Source organism: Seriola aureovittata, chromosome 20 (genome assembly GCF_021018895.1).
Source record: "Seriola aureovittata isolate HTS-2021-v1 ecotype China chromosome 20, ASM2101889v1, whole genome shotgun sequence".
NCBI lineage: Eukaryota > Metazoa > Chordata > Actinopteri > Carangiformes > Carangidae > Seriola > Seriola aureovittata.
This window is the reverse complement of record NC_079383.1, coordinates 17,665,277-17,682,058: the sequence shown is the minus strand read 5'-3', so window position 1 is coordinate 17,682,058 and position 16,782 is coordinate 17,665,277. Positions and strand designations below refer to the sequence as shown.

The following is a 16,782-nucleotide window of genomic DNA, read 5'->3' as shown; positions in this document are numbered from 1 at the left end:
GGAAGAGTTAGGGCAGAGGGGGAGTTACAGAGGGAGGAGAGAAAAAAAGGTCTCGAGGGGTGCAGAGCCAGGTGTGAGGGGATTTGAGGAGGACAGCAGAGAGATGGATGGTCCGGAGGAGAGAGAGAGAGAGCTGTGTCTCGGTGCATGCGAGAGAAAAAGCTGGAGAGTGTCCGATCCTCTGCGTTCAGCCGCTCTCTGCAGGGCCGTGATCGTCTTAGCATCTGCCAGCGTGCATTAATCAACATGACGAAAGGAAGTAATCTGACAACGTGCAGTGTGAGTGTGTGTGTATGTGTGCAGGAATGTCCCCCCCCCATGTGTGTGTGTGTGTGCGTGTGTGCTGATGTTTGTGGAGGTGTGTGCCAGAGAAGTAGCGTCTTAGTTACACCTGATTTGAGATTTACATCAAAGCCGTACCGCAGGGTTTGCAGGCTTCTTCTTACCAGAGAGAAAACTTTCCCCCCTTCGCTCCTCTGCTTCCCTTTGTAGGTTTATAATTCCTGTTAACCCTCAAAGAAGGCATCCTGCAAACAGGGCACGAGGAAAGCCTGAGCTCCTGACATATGGAAGCCATTTCCTTTCACGTGGCCTTGCTTAAACCAGCCAGCGCCTCTTTAAGACATCGAATGTTTACACGGGGCGGTCTGTGGATTTTAAACTGTCGTCTTCGTTCAGCGGATGAATATACACTCGCCAGGCGTAAATATGCCCCAATAAGATGTTGAGGTTTCATGGAGGGGTGTGCGTTCATGTAAACAGGCCTTGAATCTTTGTTTGGAACAAGGTTATATCAACACTAATAATTTCTTTCTTGGTGAGAGCTGCAGTAGAAACACACAGCTGTGGTGAGCGTTGATGACTTCACTCAGGACAGAAGGTATCATTGTGGTGCAGCAGTTAGACCTGCTGGTATTGACACAGCGGTTTGCCAAAACAGGAACTGTGCTTTGCAAAATACTTTTAGCTCAAGCATGAAATGGTTGCACATGAAATAAAAATGAAAAAAAAACTTCTTGATGTGTATACTTCACTGAAGGGTGCAGGAAATTCAATAATCCAGCGGCTGCGAATGTTCGTGGACCGTCATATTTTTTATCTGCTGAGCTGCTGGGTTGGTCCAAAACACAAGAAAATGAAAGCTGAGAGTCACGCTACCTGACAACTCCAACAGAAATGAAATGAAACCCAGTCCTTTCAGCTTTTAACTGAATATTGAGCCTTTTGAGCGACTGGCATCATCAATAACCGAGTAAAGTCTTCAGTAAAGCTGTCACTTTACTGAAGACTTTACAAAAAGGAGCAAAAGAAATGTAAAACGTGGATAATGTGGCTTTAATTTTGGGAAACACTTACTAGTGACTTTTCATTTTTGACTTGATCTCAATAATTAATAATAATTACTGTAAAAACAATGGATATAAGGGAGTATAGAGAGGTCATAAGAACTGCACTGGGGTCCTAATGCTGCCTACATGTTGCCATGGATACTTTTATGCTCTTTATTGTGTTTTATGTTGGTGAGTTACCTAGTCAGGCGACCTAAACTTGGTACAGGAAACTACAATAATAGTCTAATATTAGCCATGCAGTATGTGGCATATACTGAGCGATACAGGGACCTGAGCAAATCCTAATCAAACTGGCAGTCAGACCAAAACCAGGCACGAGTTACTGGGTTGCACTGGTGGTGGTGTGTTGCTTCAAGTACCAGTAAGACAACAAAATAACATCCAGGAAGCCCAGTCTGAGTCACAGTGCTTATCAGTGCATCACAACACTCACATCACAGTGCGATCATTTTATCCATCATGCCAACAATCCTATGGTAAATAGTAGAAACGCAGTGTTCATGTTAACTAGGAATATGTGCTTCCATGTATTTGTTTGGCTAATGCAGTAGGTGAAAGGATGTTCAACACTTTGAAAATGGTGCTCTCATAAATATATGAGATTTACAGTAAGAAGAGGTAAAACAAACCCATGTAGACCCGTCTGTCCTGACACATCCTGCCTGTGGCCACGAGGGGCTGACTGAGGTGCAGACTGGAGTTTCAGAGGCCACTGGGATGAGTCAGGTGTCAGGTACTCTCCTGACCGAGGCTGACAGCATCACATGCCCAGCACCACCCTCACCTCAATCTCACCACCTCATAGCGCCCCTGCCCCCCTGCCCCCCTCCCAACCCACCCAGCCACAGCACCAGGGCTGCCACCGCTCTGAAAGCCTAAACCAGAGAAGGGGAAGAGAGGGGCTCCTGACAGCGGAAACAGAAGCACTTTAAAGCTCCAAACCCTTTCACTGAGATCAAAGGGCCACAGGAACAGAGCCAGCTGAGACCCAAGGAGAGAGGAAAGGGAGCTGAGACAAGGGGAGAGGGAGAAAGACAGACAGAGACTGAGAGGCAGACACAAACACAGGAGGGTGGATATATTCTGGGTCCTTAATGATTCAATGGGAAAGTCTTCATTAAGTTCTGCCACTGAAGCACATTCCAATGACTTTCAAAGGCCTTTCCATATTAGTAATGACAATTACAGAGCGGCTTAAACTCAACTTAGATTTATACTCAGATCCAGTGTACTTAAAGTCAAACCAGTGGCCTCTGGACAGCAAATACTTCATTACACTTAGGCAGCTGCGTTTAAAAATACATCCTTTTCCGCACTGAGCCAACAGTTCCTACCACAAAACGCAGCTTTTAGTAAAGCGGATTCATTTGATTTGGTGCGATGCACATGGTGAATAAAGTATTTTCAAAAACGCTGACATATGATTGTCATGTCATAAATCTTTCAGGAACATGACTGACGCACGTCTGTTTGCCAGAAATGTTAAGAGGCCAACTTCCTTTCAACTTAAAATCCCTCTTTGATTGTGCGTTTTGTTTTTCTATACAGCTGATCACACAACACAGGAGCTGGAACTGACATGTTTGGCTGTTTCCAAACAGCTCAGTGATTTGATTAAGGGTCTAGATCCGAAACAAGATGATTCCACTCAAGGTCAACTTACTCGCTTCTTGCTCCTTGCTGTTGGATTTATGGTTGACCTTTTTAACAGGAGTTGTTCAGTGTTGAATTTCGCACGTTGTTCATTTTCTGGTCGTATTATTTTGCAGAGGGTTTGCAGTGGAGATGACTGATCCCAGGATGCACAACCAACAAGACTAGGTCAAAACCAAGTATATGGCCGACCTGCGTCGTCGTGTCAGCCAGTTTACATGCTTTGCTTCTTTCCTACTCTCTGTGCTCACATATACAATATTTTAATACGGCCAAATTCCTTAATAAAGCTCTTCTCATTTACATGTTTTGTTCCATTTCTGTTGTCAGACAACGCAGCAAGTATGAAATAGCGACTGAAACACGGCCCATTAAGACCACATGTTAACCAGCGGTCACGTCCAAGCTGCTGCTCTGCTGCTGCAATCCTGATTTTATAACCATGATGTTGTGTGACAAAATCACCAAACACCTAAGTTAAAGACAAAGACTGTGCTGTGATTTCAGCTATATTTTCTTGTAAAATGATCCCTCAGTTAGAAAGTTAGAAGCCCATTCATGTCAGCAGCTGAGAGGTCAGCACAGAGAGGCGTGTCTCTCCCTCACAGGACAATGCTGTTGACTGTTTTCGGAAAGTCGCTAAGGTTTGTCCAAAAAGGTGCTAGATTTGTCGCTGGGTGCTTTTTTTTTTTTTTGACAAAAAGTCGGTAACGGATCTGAAAAGTCGGGAAATCTAGTGACAAAGGCGCTAATTTGCTAACACGGCTTTTTCGTGTTAAATCATCAAAGAGCAACAACCAATGAGGAAACACCAACAGCCGACTGACCTATAATGTAACTTCATCACTCACCCAACTCTATCACTCACTCAGTCAGTCAGTCATGGACATTCACCTTTATAGGGCTGCTCCCACTGCTGCAGTCCAGCTAAACAGTGAAACTCCTTTAACTTCGTATTTTAGTGTAGCAAGCAAACTTTTAGAAAAATGTTATCAAAAGAAAAAAGTTTAATGCAAAATGTTTTTTTGAGACTTAGAAGAAGCAACTGAGAGAAACAGAGGATGCAGTTACTAAATTGTATTTAAGGCTTTCACTCTCGTAGAACAGAACAAAACAAGTTAGCAGGGGTCAGAGTCTTGCTCAAGGTCACGTTAACAGACCGGATGTTTCGGAGATGTAATTTGTCATTTTCTCACTCATATTTGAAATTAACATTTTGTAATTCTTAGGACCCAATTAGTGCGTTTCAGTGATAAATGAAAGGCCGGGAACTTGTCCTTTAGCCTTTTTCCGTGAGCATCAACACTTATAGTTTGTTGTCCATGTAATCTGAATTTCCTCCTCTCTGCTTTGAGCTTTTCTTCTGGCTGGGCAGAGCAGACCATGGGCCTGGCAGGGCACGGCGAGGTTGCCAGGCGTTCAGGGTAACTATGCCCCCCCCAGGAGCTGCGAGGGCTCTGTGTGACCCCCTGACATCAAAGGGCTGGGTGGGTTCAGGGGGTGGGGAAGGCTTTCTATTCATGGTCCCATCAAGCAGGATTCCCTCTCTGTGGGACACCTCTGGAGGCGTGCCAGACATTCCCATACACCGCACAGCCAGTTCACACACACGCACGCACACACACACACACACACACACACACATACTTACTGTCCAATTGAATACCACTCTCTTTCAGTTTCTCCATCTCCTCCCCCTGTGTGTTTCAGTCACGCTCACATTGTCTACATATAAGCAGCGGAGAGAGCACACATGAGCACTCGTCCTGCCAGAAAGATGTACAGTACGTCTCTGTGAGCACGTATCACTTCCACACTGCTGGACTGATAACATATGTTTATCAACAGGAGTCAGCGAGTGTGACAAGTCAGAAGGAACGAGTGCAGGTGTCGGAGGCCCGTGTGAGTCACAAACCCGCTGCAGGTACCGCACGGTCACACATGAAAAATGCTTCTTGTTTTAAGATCAAGGCTCCTCGTCGCTCCTCACACTTCCACGAAGTCAGAGGATTATGTTTTATCAAAAAATGGGCAGAATCACATCTTTTCCTCCGATTGTGCTGGTTCCAAATTACGACTGAGCACAATGGTTGTTTTGAAAAGTTTATGTTTGGCTTTGCCACGCAGCAGGGGTGATTTCTTTTTCTTTTTCTTTTTTTTTTTTTCACAGGCTGTTTCGAAAACCATTTTTTCCACACCGCAATTAAATGTAATTTTCAGCCATCGAGATAAGACTGTCTACCAAAACGAATCAACAGAGTATATAGCAAGAAAATGAAAACATGAAAGTGAAATTACACAAAATGAGCCTGCCTTTTTTTTTTTTTTTTTTCCTGTAATTTCAAGGGGGCTGGAATCAGGGAACGAACATGAGACCAAAAAAAAAAAAAGAAAAACAAAAGAAAGAAAGAAAAAAAAAAGAAAGATTTTCTTGTTCTTTTTTTGGTCCTTTCCCATGCTTGATTTCACCCCTTTTACAAACAGAGCAATCACTTTGCATGGAGCAGCCAACCTTCATCTCTGCTCGCTGCAAATTATGCACTTGATTGCTGCTTTTTTTTTTTTTTTTTCAAAGCAAGCACAGGTGGAATTAGCACTTCTCTCAGTTAGTGTTTTGAGTTCCTCTGGCATGCCCCAGGCTAAAGAGGAGATAGGAGGGGACTCCTGGGTGTTGAAGTGTTAAACTTCTGAAAACAAGGAGGAAGCAAATCTAGCTTTCCTTTTCCTCTCAAGTAGTGTCTCGATGGCCCTGATGCTTTTACAGAAAAACTCAGCTGACGCCTGCAGCTAAACAGGGTCTAGGTTCCACACCCCATCGCCTCCACTACCCTGACAAGTCAGGTAATGAGCGTGCATGTCTGCGTGCGTACGGCCCATCTCAGGTGAGGGGCGGTGAGGAGAATGAGTGTGGCCCAGGGGCTGCGAGAGAGTGGCGCGGCTCGGTGAGACGGCTCCGCATGATCCCCCCTCAATTCACCACGTCACACTGGGCTGCTGAAATGAGCAGCCGCACGGATGGGCCTGAGCAAATCACAAACAATACGCAGCACTACAAGACAGCAGAGACACACTGCTGGAGATGGTTAATCCTTCAGACAGAGATCTGAGGTAGAACCACAGAGAAAAGAAAAAAAAAAACGAAAGAAAAGGGGGGTCGGGAGGAAGAGGAGGGAGGGGGAGGGAGTGCAGAGACACAGAGGGAGGAGAACAGGAGCATCAGGTACAAGACACATAAATATATGTTTCCTTCTCGGCACTGAAAATATCCTTTTCAGAATGAAATCCATCACGTTTTCCTAATACATACTTTCTGGTAGAGGAGGGGAAGGAAAAGAAAAGCTGGACAGAAGAAAGGCAAGCGCTGGTGGGAAAGTGAACAGACACAGCCTACTTTATTCTGGCCATTTCATCCATCTTGTTGGACTAATAAAATGTCAAGTGGAGTTCCTTGATATTTAATCATGAAGGGGGCTGAGTGCGTGGTGGTGCCAAACTCCGGCTTGATGAAGCTTTGGGAGGCTTAATCAGAGACCTGTGGAAATTTTGGATATACCCAAAGGAGGATGTTTCACAAACCTGCTACACAAGTGAAACAAAACTGATATGAATAGGAGGGAATTCCTAATAAGCCCACTTTGGGAAACATTTTTTATTTTAATTTTTTTTGCTTTGGCTCTGAGAACAAGAAAAGAAGTTTCCCATCTTTATTTAATCCCTTTACACACTGTTAAACATTGTCATTCCTAATTCCTAATAAATCAGTCACACACGTCAAATACATGATGGGCATGCAACAAAAACCTCCCTGCATTCTTACAAGTGCGGTCACCCTGCAGCTGTGTGCATGACATATTTGTGCAGCTCCCACTGGGAGAAAAAAAACTGACCCCCCTTATCAAAAAAAAAAAAAGTATCATGGGAGAGAGATGTAGAGGAGGGTTTCTTTCTGGCTCATTCCAAACTCCAAACGACATTATTGCTAGATGAAACCATTCTCTATCACGCTATCAGATGTAATGGACGCCACATCTGATAAGAGAGATAACAGGCTGAGAGAAAAGAATCGCTTTATGCGATATGAATTAATTTTCATTGGTGAGGAGAGTGTAAAAGGAGTGAAATTTGCTGTGATTCTGAAGATAAACAAATAGGAAAAAAAAGGAGGAGAAGAAGGTGTAGAAGCTGGCAGAGAAGTAATGAACTCATTTCCTCCCACATTAAAACTGTCAGTGGTTCTTTAGCAGAACCTTTAGCCGGACTACGGGAATTTTATAACCAACATGTGGTAACATTTTACATGGTTGCATTTAGGTTTCTCCCAAATCATTTATTGAAGGCTTGACTAGGAGAGATGGAAGCGGAAGAGAGCGAGCGAGGGAGGAGAGGAAAGGGAGGAACAGAGGGAGGATGGAAAATGAGGAGAGTTGGAGAGGATTTATGACCCTGTTCCCCTGGTCTCGTTACTTGCTGTAACTGGCCCCCAGAGTGGGATCGCAGGCTCTGGGGCCCAGAGCCCAGAGATCAGAGTAATGGAAATTCCACATTTCGACACTGCTACAGCATGACGTCTGCAGGGCACAGGCTGAGTCAAAAAAGAAAAAAAAAAAAAAAAAAAAGCTGTAAACTGACTCTCAATTCCTTAAACTGAAAATGATTATTGTGCATAAGGCGAAAAGCAAAATATTTCCCTTTTTAAAAAACAGTGTTTTCTCTAATTGCAGTGAAGTAATTTTAAATGACAGCTTCTTTAAACTACTGCTACTATTTGTGAGGAGAAGCAGATGTCAGGACAGCGGCCGCCTGAGGTCGTGGAGACGATGTGAGGCGGCGGCGGTGGCGGCGTGCTGCTGCTGCTGCTGCCAGCGCCGGGTAATATCTTGACAGTCACTGCTGTTCTCTAATAGCGCCGCACCAATGAGGGGAAGGGAGGGGAGTGTGTGTGTGTGTGTGGGGGGGGGGGGTCCTTTTACAAAGCCAATTAAGAAGTGGCTCATAAAAGTGACAGTCCACCACACCCAGCAAATAAGTTACCAATGAAAGCATTAAAAACTATCAGCTTTTACTTATGTGCCCTGAACGAATGTTGTACATCCTTCAAATTAAAAGGCTAAAATAACAAAGACTTTCCAGTTTATTTTTGTAAACTGATTTTTAAAAAAAAAAAAAGGAAATATGAATACGTCACCTTAGGCTCTGGAAAACTGGAAATACACTCTTGAAGACAAAAACAGGCAGATTAATCGACAATGAAAATAATAAATATTTTTCCTTCATGAGACGCATATTATAACAATTTTTATGTTGAATAAAATCCTCATTTTGCAAATTACTAATTATCAAATATCGAAGAGTGGGATCAGCACATATGATAAAAAACAGTGAGAGTATAATACGTGTTTGAGCTCATTTTGTTTGCTTTATATTTAAGAGAAAAATAATAGATGAAAGATTTCAAACGAAAAAATGGCAGTGAAATAAATAAAATGACTGATGAGAAAATGTGTGTGTGTCTGTGTGTGTGTGCACACACAGACACACACACGGAGCGCAGAGCTGTTGGCACCTGCCTGTTATCTCTTCCCCTCAGACCTGGTTTTCCATTGTGCTCCATGGGAGAGCTACAAATTGAGATCTCAAACATGAAGAGGGGGCAAATGACTTGTGTATAGAAAATCAAATCCACTAATGTGTTACATGTGCAAATTCACAGGCCTCGTATTAGAGATTAATGTATCCCTCCTTTATCGAAAATGTACCTTTTTCAAAGATATTTTTAATGGACCCTAAAATTAAATTCAACCGAGGGCTAACACTGAGGATATTACAATGAATGGGAAATATTTGTCGAACGAATAATCAGACAGGATTTGATTTGCATGAATAAAAGTGTTATGTAAGGAATCATTCGGAGATTGGAAATACTGTGAAGTCTTTAGTTGAGATTACTATTTGGCTTTAAGACATACTAAATCAGTCATAAACCATTTAGCAAGGAGGGGAAAAAAAACATAAAAAATGCATGTGATATTTAATAACTAGGGAGAAATACAAATACACACAGAGCGGCTGCAGCCGCCTCAGCGTAGGTAATCCTAGCCTGGTAAGTAGAGTTTTGGAACATGTCTTTACAGATCTCCACGGGTAATGACTCAACCCTAAAACCTTTACAGGCCTTGTCAAATATCTGCGGTGCCAAAGTCGCTTTTTTTTTCTCTCTCTCTCTCTTCTTCCCTCCAACCTGCTGGATCCATCATTCTCAAAATACACAGGTGCCTTCAAAATATCACGGTCCTGTGCTCCTTCTGAAAAGAAAAAAATACTACACTGCCCATTTAAGGTTCTGAAACTGGTGTATTACAAAAAAAATAGATATACTGTAACTTCAATCTGCCCACATTTCTGCTTAGGCATTTATCTCCTTTCTCTCTAAATCCTGAAATTGCCTCAGAAGAAAAAAAAGAAAAAAGAAAAAAAAAAAAGGGAGAGATACTTTCCCCCTCCTCGCACATTTTCACAGAGTGGTGCACAACTTTCTTTCTTTCCTTTTTTTTTTTTTTTTTTTCTCCAGTGAAAATTGAAGAGGCTTTATGTCAAATACGGCTAAAGCCAGCCTCTCCATATCAAACAACGCAGCGCGAAAATTACTGTGGCGATGATAAGGCTGCCAGATAGAGTGGGAGAGGAGAGCGAGGGGGGAAGAAAAAAAACTGAAAGGAAGTGACTCTACTCAATTATACTGCAAAATTGGTATGACTGAATATTTTTCATTCAGGTGACTGATAGTATCAGTGAAACTGCAATGCAGATAAATAAAGGAGCCTTCTGTCAAGAATAAACACCATTAATCATGAAGCCAGCTACTGCGTGACCGCCTGTCCCCCCGACTTACTCCATAGAGAAAGTATTAAAGGGGGAGAGAGGGGGAGAGAGCGGGGATGGAGGGAAAACCAGTGACTGCACCGGAGAGGGGGTGACCTACGGAGTCACACAGAATGGGTTTTGGACAGTTAGAGAGGAAGATGAAAAAGTGGCCTTCGCCTCTCTCCCCCCTGCTTCTCAGTGACAGCAGCCATATCTGGACAGAGATTATCAGATGCGATTATGAAATAATCATTAATTCTTAATGTAATTTATGGCTTCACTTCACATTCTGCTTTAGTCTAGACCATATTCAAATGTGAATATTAATAGGCCGTTCTTTTTTGTCTTTTTTTTATGACTGACAACCTGAAGAAATGCTGCTTGCTATGTTACAAAAAATATACAGTTACTAAAGTCCAGCTAATGTGTCGTACATGTTTGACAAAGAACAAAAATCTGTAAAAGCTGTCATGAGGTCTGTCCTGAAATATCAACTGTCAATAGAGGCCTCGACACAGCAGAGTCGGATCATGCCATAAACAGCCACTGATGAAGCGGTACACTTATAAAACACTATTCCCCTTGCTTCTATGAAAGCTATACCACATGCTTTTGTCTTTCTATTGTTTTGCTGTATGTGTGTGTCTGTATTTGTGTATGTGTGTGTGTGTGTGTGTGTGTGTGTGTGTGTGTGTGTGTGTGTGTGTGTGTGTGTGTGTGTGTGTGTGTGTGTGTGTGTAGCAATGCTCGGCCTCGTCCCATCTGGAAGGAGGTGTTGAGATAAGACCGTGGTCTTTATGCTAAGCAACATGCCGCTCCTCTATGCCCAGACTGGGCGCTCTGACAACAGTTTATGTAAATAACAAAACAACAGTCAACACATCTTTAAAAAAAAAAAAAAGAAAAAGAAAAAGAAAGGACAGCGAGGGGGAAGCGTGTGAGAGGTGTTGTACAGAAACAGTGTAAAATTGGTGAGAATCGCAGATTCCTACAGAAAACAAACAGGAAATCAGAGGGGAGCACGGTGATTCTCTCCATTCTGGTGGCTCTTTAGATTAAAGTGACGCTTCTGAGGCAAGGGGCTCACGCAGAATACCTTCCAGTCAGGCCGGGCCCGCAGCTGAACAAACACACTCCTGAATGAAATAACCACACAGGCTGGGAACACGGAAACACACCCTGACAGCCCCCACCTTCCCTCTACCTCCACAGTGACAGAAAATACAGGCCCTGACTTTCCTGAGAGAAACACTGAGAGCTTTCCTTTCAAACAAAACTTGAACTAGGCATCTACAGTTAAAGCAGCTATGACTGTCCTTATCTATATATTTAGACATACATATATTTCAGAATGGAAAAATGCATTATTTTCATGGCTTGTAGAAAGTAGAAAAAGTCATATACGTCTATTTTTCACTTAATTTCTTTACATTTTGCGTTTGCTAACATACTGATATGCTTCAACAAGTTATCTACTTTTGGAAACATCTCAAATTTCATTTAATAATCGATCACACAGAAAGAAAGCAGCGACTCAAACCTCGGGCTATATCTTTTTGTTTCCCAACTTTATAAACTCTTATATTGACTCTGGCATTTTGACTAATTCCTTCCTAAATCCACATACGGCAACCGCGCAAAAGCTTGTGAGTCAATTGCTTATCCCATAAGACTGTTTTGTTGTTTTTGTGGCCCCATTCACAGCACGAGGGCCCCGGGACTCCAGAGTAAACTCCGATGCTGATAATTGACTTGTGACGAATACCTCTGTTTGTTCCGAGCGGTCTCCGGGTGACCGAGAGCCGGCGCTGAGCCACATGAGAGGCCTGTTTTGTTTTGCTGTGTACTATGGTCAGGCAATAAAGCTGGAATGAAAGGAGCTGTCTCTTCTGTTTGCCCCCCCCCCCCCCCCCCCCTCAAAAACTCCCATTAAGCCAGTCCTGCACAATGGCAGTGGCAAAGGGGACCAGAGCTCCCATGGAGAGCCTGCTCTTCACCGATCAATGTGTTTATTTAAGCAGGAAGCATCTTCTCTTGGAGTAGGCTTTTTTCTCTGTTTGCTGACGCTGGAGGTCAGCTGTTCCCAGACCAGAGACACGCAGAGAAACAGCACTGGCCTCAGGGTGAAAAACCTCCATCACTGGTCCTGGATCAGTGCAGGACGTTAAGGCTTTGCTTCAGTTGGAAGGGAACAGAAACTCAGAAGAAGCTTGTTGTTCACTTGCTTCAGTTAGAAACTCTAAAAAAAAAAGAAAGAAAAAAAAAGAAGTGCCGCTCCTACATGTGAATATACGAGTTCCTCAGTAAATCAAGCACCCACAAGAAGGGACCCCCACCCCCTCCTGACCCTGAGGCTTTAATATTGAATGGCACATTGGTACCTTCCCCACAAGAATTCATAAACTAAACGATTAGCCTCTGTCTGTAATTGCGCTCTCCCTTGCCTAATAGGGGAGGTGAGGTAAAGAGGGAAAAAAACAAAGGACAGTTAATTTGTGATTTCCTCTGCTCATTTGAAGGCAAATTAAGTGTCAAACAGCTAATACAGAGCATATTTCATTTTATGAGCTTTTAATTTAATTCCACCGCCTCATATCGCTGGAGCCTGTTAGCTGCGCTGCTAATGCCCGCTCCTCATCTGAAAACGGGGGCCATAAATAAACATGTTTCAATTAGGTCCTTCACAGTAATAGGATATGATTCTGTTCATTTGCCACGTATGGATGGTGGATGTGTCATTGTGGCAGAGAGGAAACAAGCTTACGGGGTGTTTTTTTTTCTTTTCTTTTGCTCCGGCCACGGATGCCCAGTGGTGACTGGCTTGTGTGCATGGCGGCGGCGGTGGCGGGTGGGGGGGGGCTGGCTGGATTGATGGAACTGCCGCAGGGCCAACCCAACTGTAATTACAGGCCGTAATGAGAGGCTGCATGGGGAAGTACTGCAATAATAGTCCCTGTGTACTTAGGCATATCTTTGAGAGGGCTAATAACGATTAATTCTGCTCACCGAGGAAAACTTGTCTTAAAACAATTCAATATTTCTCCATAAGCCGGCTCCTGTCCTCCATTTCCCCGAGGCGACAGCTATACGTTGACTGCCTCTATTTCCTCGGGCCGGCTACAAGCAGCGTCACCGAGCCGAATGCATCACTTTCAAATCTTCTGAGAGATTTATGCTTTTGGCTCGTAAAGTTGGGCCACAGCGAAAAAACTTGCACAAAAGCCGAACCTGGGAGTGCAATTAACTCCAATTTGCCATCAGGTGGTTGGACCCAGCTGTAATACCGCAACTGATGAGTGCTGCTACCCAAGGAGGAATTCAGCGCCGCTTTTTTAATCAAGCAGGCAATATTGCTGCTTCCCAGCGCAAAGACTCAAAAGTAGTTGGGTTTTCTGCATGGAGCCCACGTAAGTTCATAGATAACGTGCATGACAGTGAGTCCACAGACTTGATTTAAATACGCCCGGCCGCTAAACAGCTGTCTTATAATAATGACAAATAGTTCCCCTCAGCGTAACGTGTCATATTAAACAGCTCTATGCTTAATGGCTTGGATAAATAGGCTATAAGTAGCATGGCAGAGCACGGCCATGTCTCCAATGACAGCAAACCAAGCGTACAGATAACTCCTGTCCGGACAGAGTGACTGAAGACACCGGCGCTGCGGAACTTCTCCCCCTTAATTCAATTCCCGGGCTCCATGTTGTCCCTCCACCCCCTCCTCATTTCTCTCTCCTCCCTCTCTCCCTCCTCCCTCCCTAACCTGTGCTCCAGATCGTACCAAAGCGCTCTTGACGGATAACAAGCCAGGCTGTTTGTTTGAGCCTATGTTGGCGCCGCGTGTTCGCCCCATTATCTCCGCATAAGCTAAATGCTAAATTATATTTGCCATTTTGTTTGCAGTGACACGGGGCATCAATCACGTCCCTTTTTTATTTCCTCGCCCCCCCCCCAACCTTTTTTTCTCTGCTGCAGCCCCTGAACAGGAGACGAGGGGTTGAGAGGTGGGGTGGGCTGGAGGTGGTGATGGTGGTGGGGGGACATAAAAAATTCATTACGCTTAGTGGCACATCAGCAAGGGAGAGATATGACTCCTGAGGAGAGGAAGGGGGGAGTTGATAATGATGAAGAATATCAAACATAATGCGGCCCAAGTAGCTGCCCCATCCAATTTGTCCTCGTCGCGCGCTGATCGCTTCCTTCGTGTCTACGGGTAAGAAACAAGCGCCACAAGGACGATGAAGCATCTCCTTGTGGTACTTAGTGTTTAGACGCAAAGAATACAAACGACGGGAAGAGCAAAAAAGAGACAGACAGTGTGAAAGAGGGTGACTAAATGTAAGGAGAGTGAGCACGAGTGTGTGTGTGTGTGTGTGTGTGTGTGTGTGTGTGTGTGTAAGCTGAGGGGATGCTGAGCTTTGAAGTTCTCTGCTACCCCGGCCAGTCAGGAGCACTCCAGGGAAAACAGGAGACTACTGTAATAAGAGATCCCAATGCTTATAAATACTTACCACTCTCTTACGAGGCATGACACCACGTTTTTTTTTTTTTTTTATCTTACTTCATATTTGATAGACTGTATACGCATGTGATTGGATGAGGCGGGGTGGTTAGTTGTGTACAGTTCATGTGTCAGGAGCCCATCTGTGTCTGACAGAGATGGCTAGATGTCAGCGGAGGCATTGCTTCCTTCTCTTGACAGGGCTTGATCACTGCTCTTATGAGAATCGCACGCTCCCAGGCTCCCCTCGCCCTGCTCTCATTTCCATGTCTCTGACACATGTTCATTTGCGTGTCTCTGACACGCGGATCATGTTGCGCGCGTACAGGGCCGCGGCCTTTGATCCTGAAAGGCAAAGAGAGGCGCCCGGCACCCATGAGGAGGATGCTCCACGCCCACAGGAGGAAGGTAGTTTAGGGGGCTTGATTTGTATCGGCATTAATAGGTGGGGAGCTCGCCGCTGATGCGTGTGATGCCGCTGAATCAAATGTTCTCTCAGGTATGATCAGCAATATTTTCAGCTGTGGGTGTGTGTGTGTGTGTGTGTGTGTGTGTGTGTGTGTGTGTGTGTGTGACCAGTTTGAGAGACTTACACATGAAGAGGGGGCACAGGGGAAGGCTCGTAGATGTAACGTCCCTGGGCATGTCTGTCGTCAATCGGCACAGGATGATGGAAGGTAGGGAAGAACTGCGGTGCAGCTGTGAAGAATAACAGGAAAAGAAAGAGAAAAGACACATGAAACATGATTTCTTATTTCTTTACACTCTGTAAGATGACTGGTTCCTCTGAAACATACTGCCATGTGAATTCACTCCCTCCTCGGCTAATCTAAATAGCAGCTATAATGAAAGGCAGTGGTTGATGGCTATCTTTCAGCAGACCCACCCAAGTGAGACCTCATTAAATGCTCTGAACTAAAAGCTGCACGGCTCCAAAAATGTTCGCTGAGGAAGTCTTTGTAAATGTCTCAAGGCTGACAGAACTCAAAATAAACAGCGATAAAGAAGCGTAAGAAAGGCGGCCAAATGGCACATTTCTCACCGTACCAAGCATAATATGGTTTTGTACAAAGGATAATGTTTAAGTACAACCAATGAAACGTACAAAACGAGAACAAAAACATCCTTTTCCGTTTCAGTGTTTTGTCACAACTGCCAGAGAGAATCAAGAGGCTGCTTTTTTCCCCCTCCAGATAAAACATTAAAACATTTGCATAATATGAGCTTCCAAGCCTTTCTCTATTTTTACCCCTGAAATTGAAACCGTTGTGCCGCCACTAGGCTCAATTCACATACGTACGCACTCATCCTCTAACTTCTAGCTGCACTCCGCACCATAATCTTAAAAACTAAGGCTGGAATTTTGTGTCGCAACTGTGCATCCATTGTTGGACAAGTTGCAACGGGCAAAAACCATGAGCGGGAGTTTCGCGCTGCGTACCTGAGGGTCGAGGTGTGAAACTGAAATGAGTTCAAACTTTCTGCAGAAAAACAGAAACAGCAGATGACTATTACACTCCCCCCCCCCCCCCGAGTCCACACAGAAATAAATCAATCACTCCTCCTTTCACGTACTGTACGAACACATCTCACTGCCAGAACACATGTCACTTTATTATCTGTTACGGAGACCTCTGCCAAGTTGCGCATCACCGCCCTGAGGCAAAGCATGTGTCAGCATCTGCATACCTTCACGCAGCATGTCTCTGAGGCTGCTAGCTATGTGTTTTTGCTTGTAAACATTTGGAAGCGTGTGCCAAGAGGGCAGTTGGCCAAACGATGGGGTGCCCCGACAGCTCCATATGTGTCGGCCCATGCCAAACACAGCTGCATTGCCGGGCAACGCAGCAGGTGTTGATCCCCCAGCACCACTCAGGTCTGTTTACCTCATCACTCATTCTTTCCTTGGGATGATCACTGCCAGCTTGGGCCGAATAGAGGGGGCAGTCAGAGAGCGCGGACCTCCGCCAAGGCCAATGTCAACCAACATGCACCGGACTAAAGAGGGAAAAAAAAGTCAAATTCATAGCAAAGGATGCGGATCTGCCCCAAAAATTTTACGGGTTCTTTCGCTGGTCCGCGGCCCCATCCCTCCACCGGGTTCGGTGCGAATCGGTTAAGTACTTTTCTAACTAATCCTGCTGACAAACAAACAAACCGACAGACGCTGGGTGAAAACATAACCTTGGCGGAGGTAATTAAGAGGGGATCAGTTTGGTGTTGTTTGTAATCCTGCAGCATTAGAATACGAGACTTAAAGAGGCACTCCAGGGATTTAGTATTACACGTCCGTAAAGGTGGGCAACTTGCAAAAGACAAAGTGTCAAATTTGTATCACAGGCCTTCCGTTAAAGAAAATGTGTAGTCCCAAAATTAAAACTGTGACAGCCGGATGATGTAGCTTGAGTCATTTTT

General features: G+C 44.4%; 1 protein-coding gene across 2 annotated transcripts in view; it reads right to left on the bottom strand.

Annotated features, from left to right (window-relative positions):
* gli3 (GLI family zinc finger 3) overlaps positions 1-16,782 on the bottom strand; it is a 94,028-nt gene that overhangs the window by 28,388 nt on the left and 48,858 nt on the right. For both annotated transcript variants that reach the window (XM_056364075.1, XM_056364076.1), the window contains exon 4: positions 14,961-15,066. In XM_056364075.1, coding sequence (XP_056220050.1) covers positions 14,961-15,066 — 106 coding nt within the window. The remainder of the gene's footprint in view (positions 1-14,960; positions 15,067-16,782) is intronic.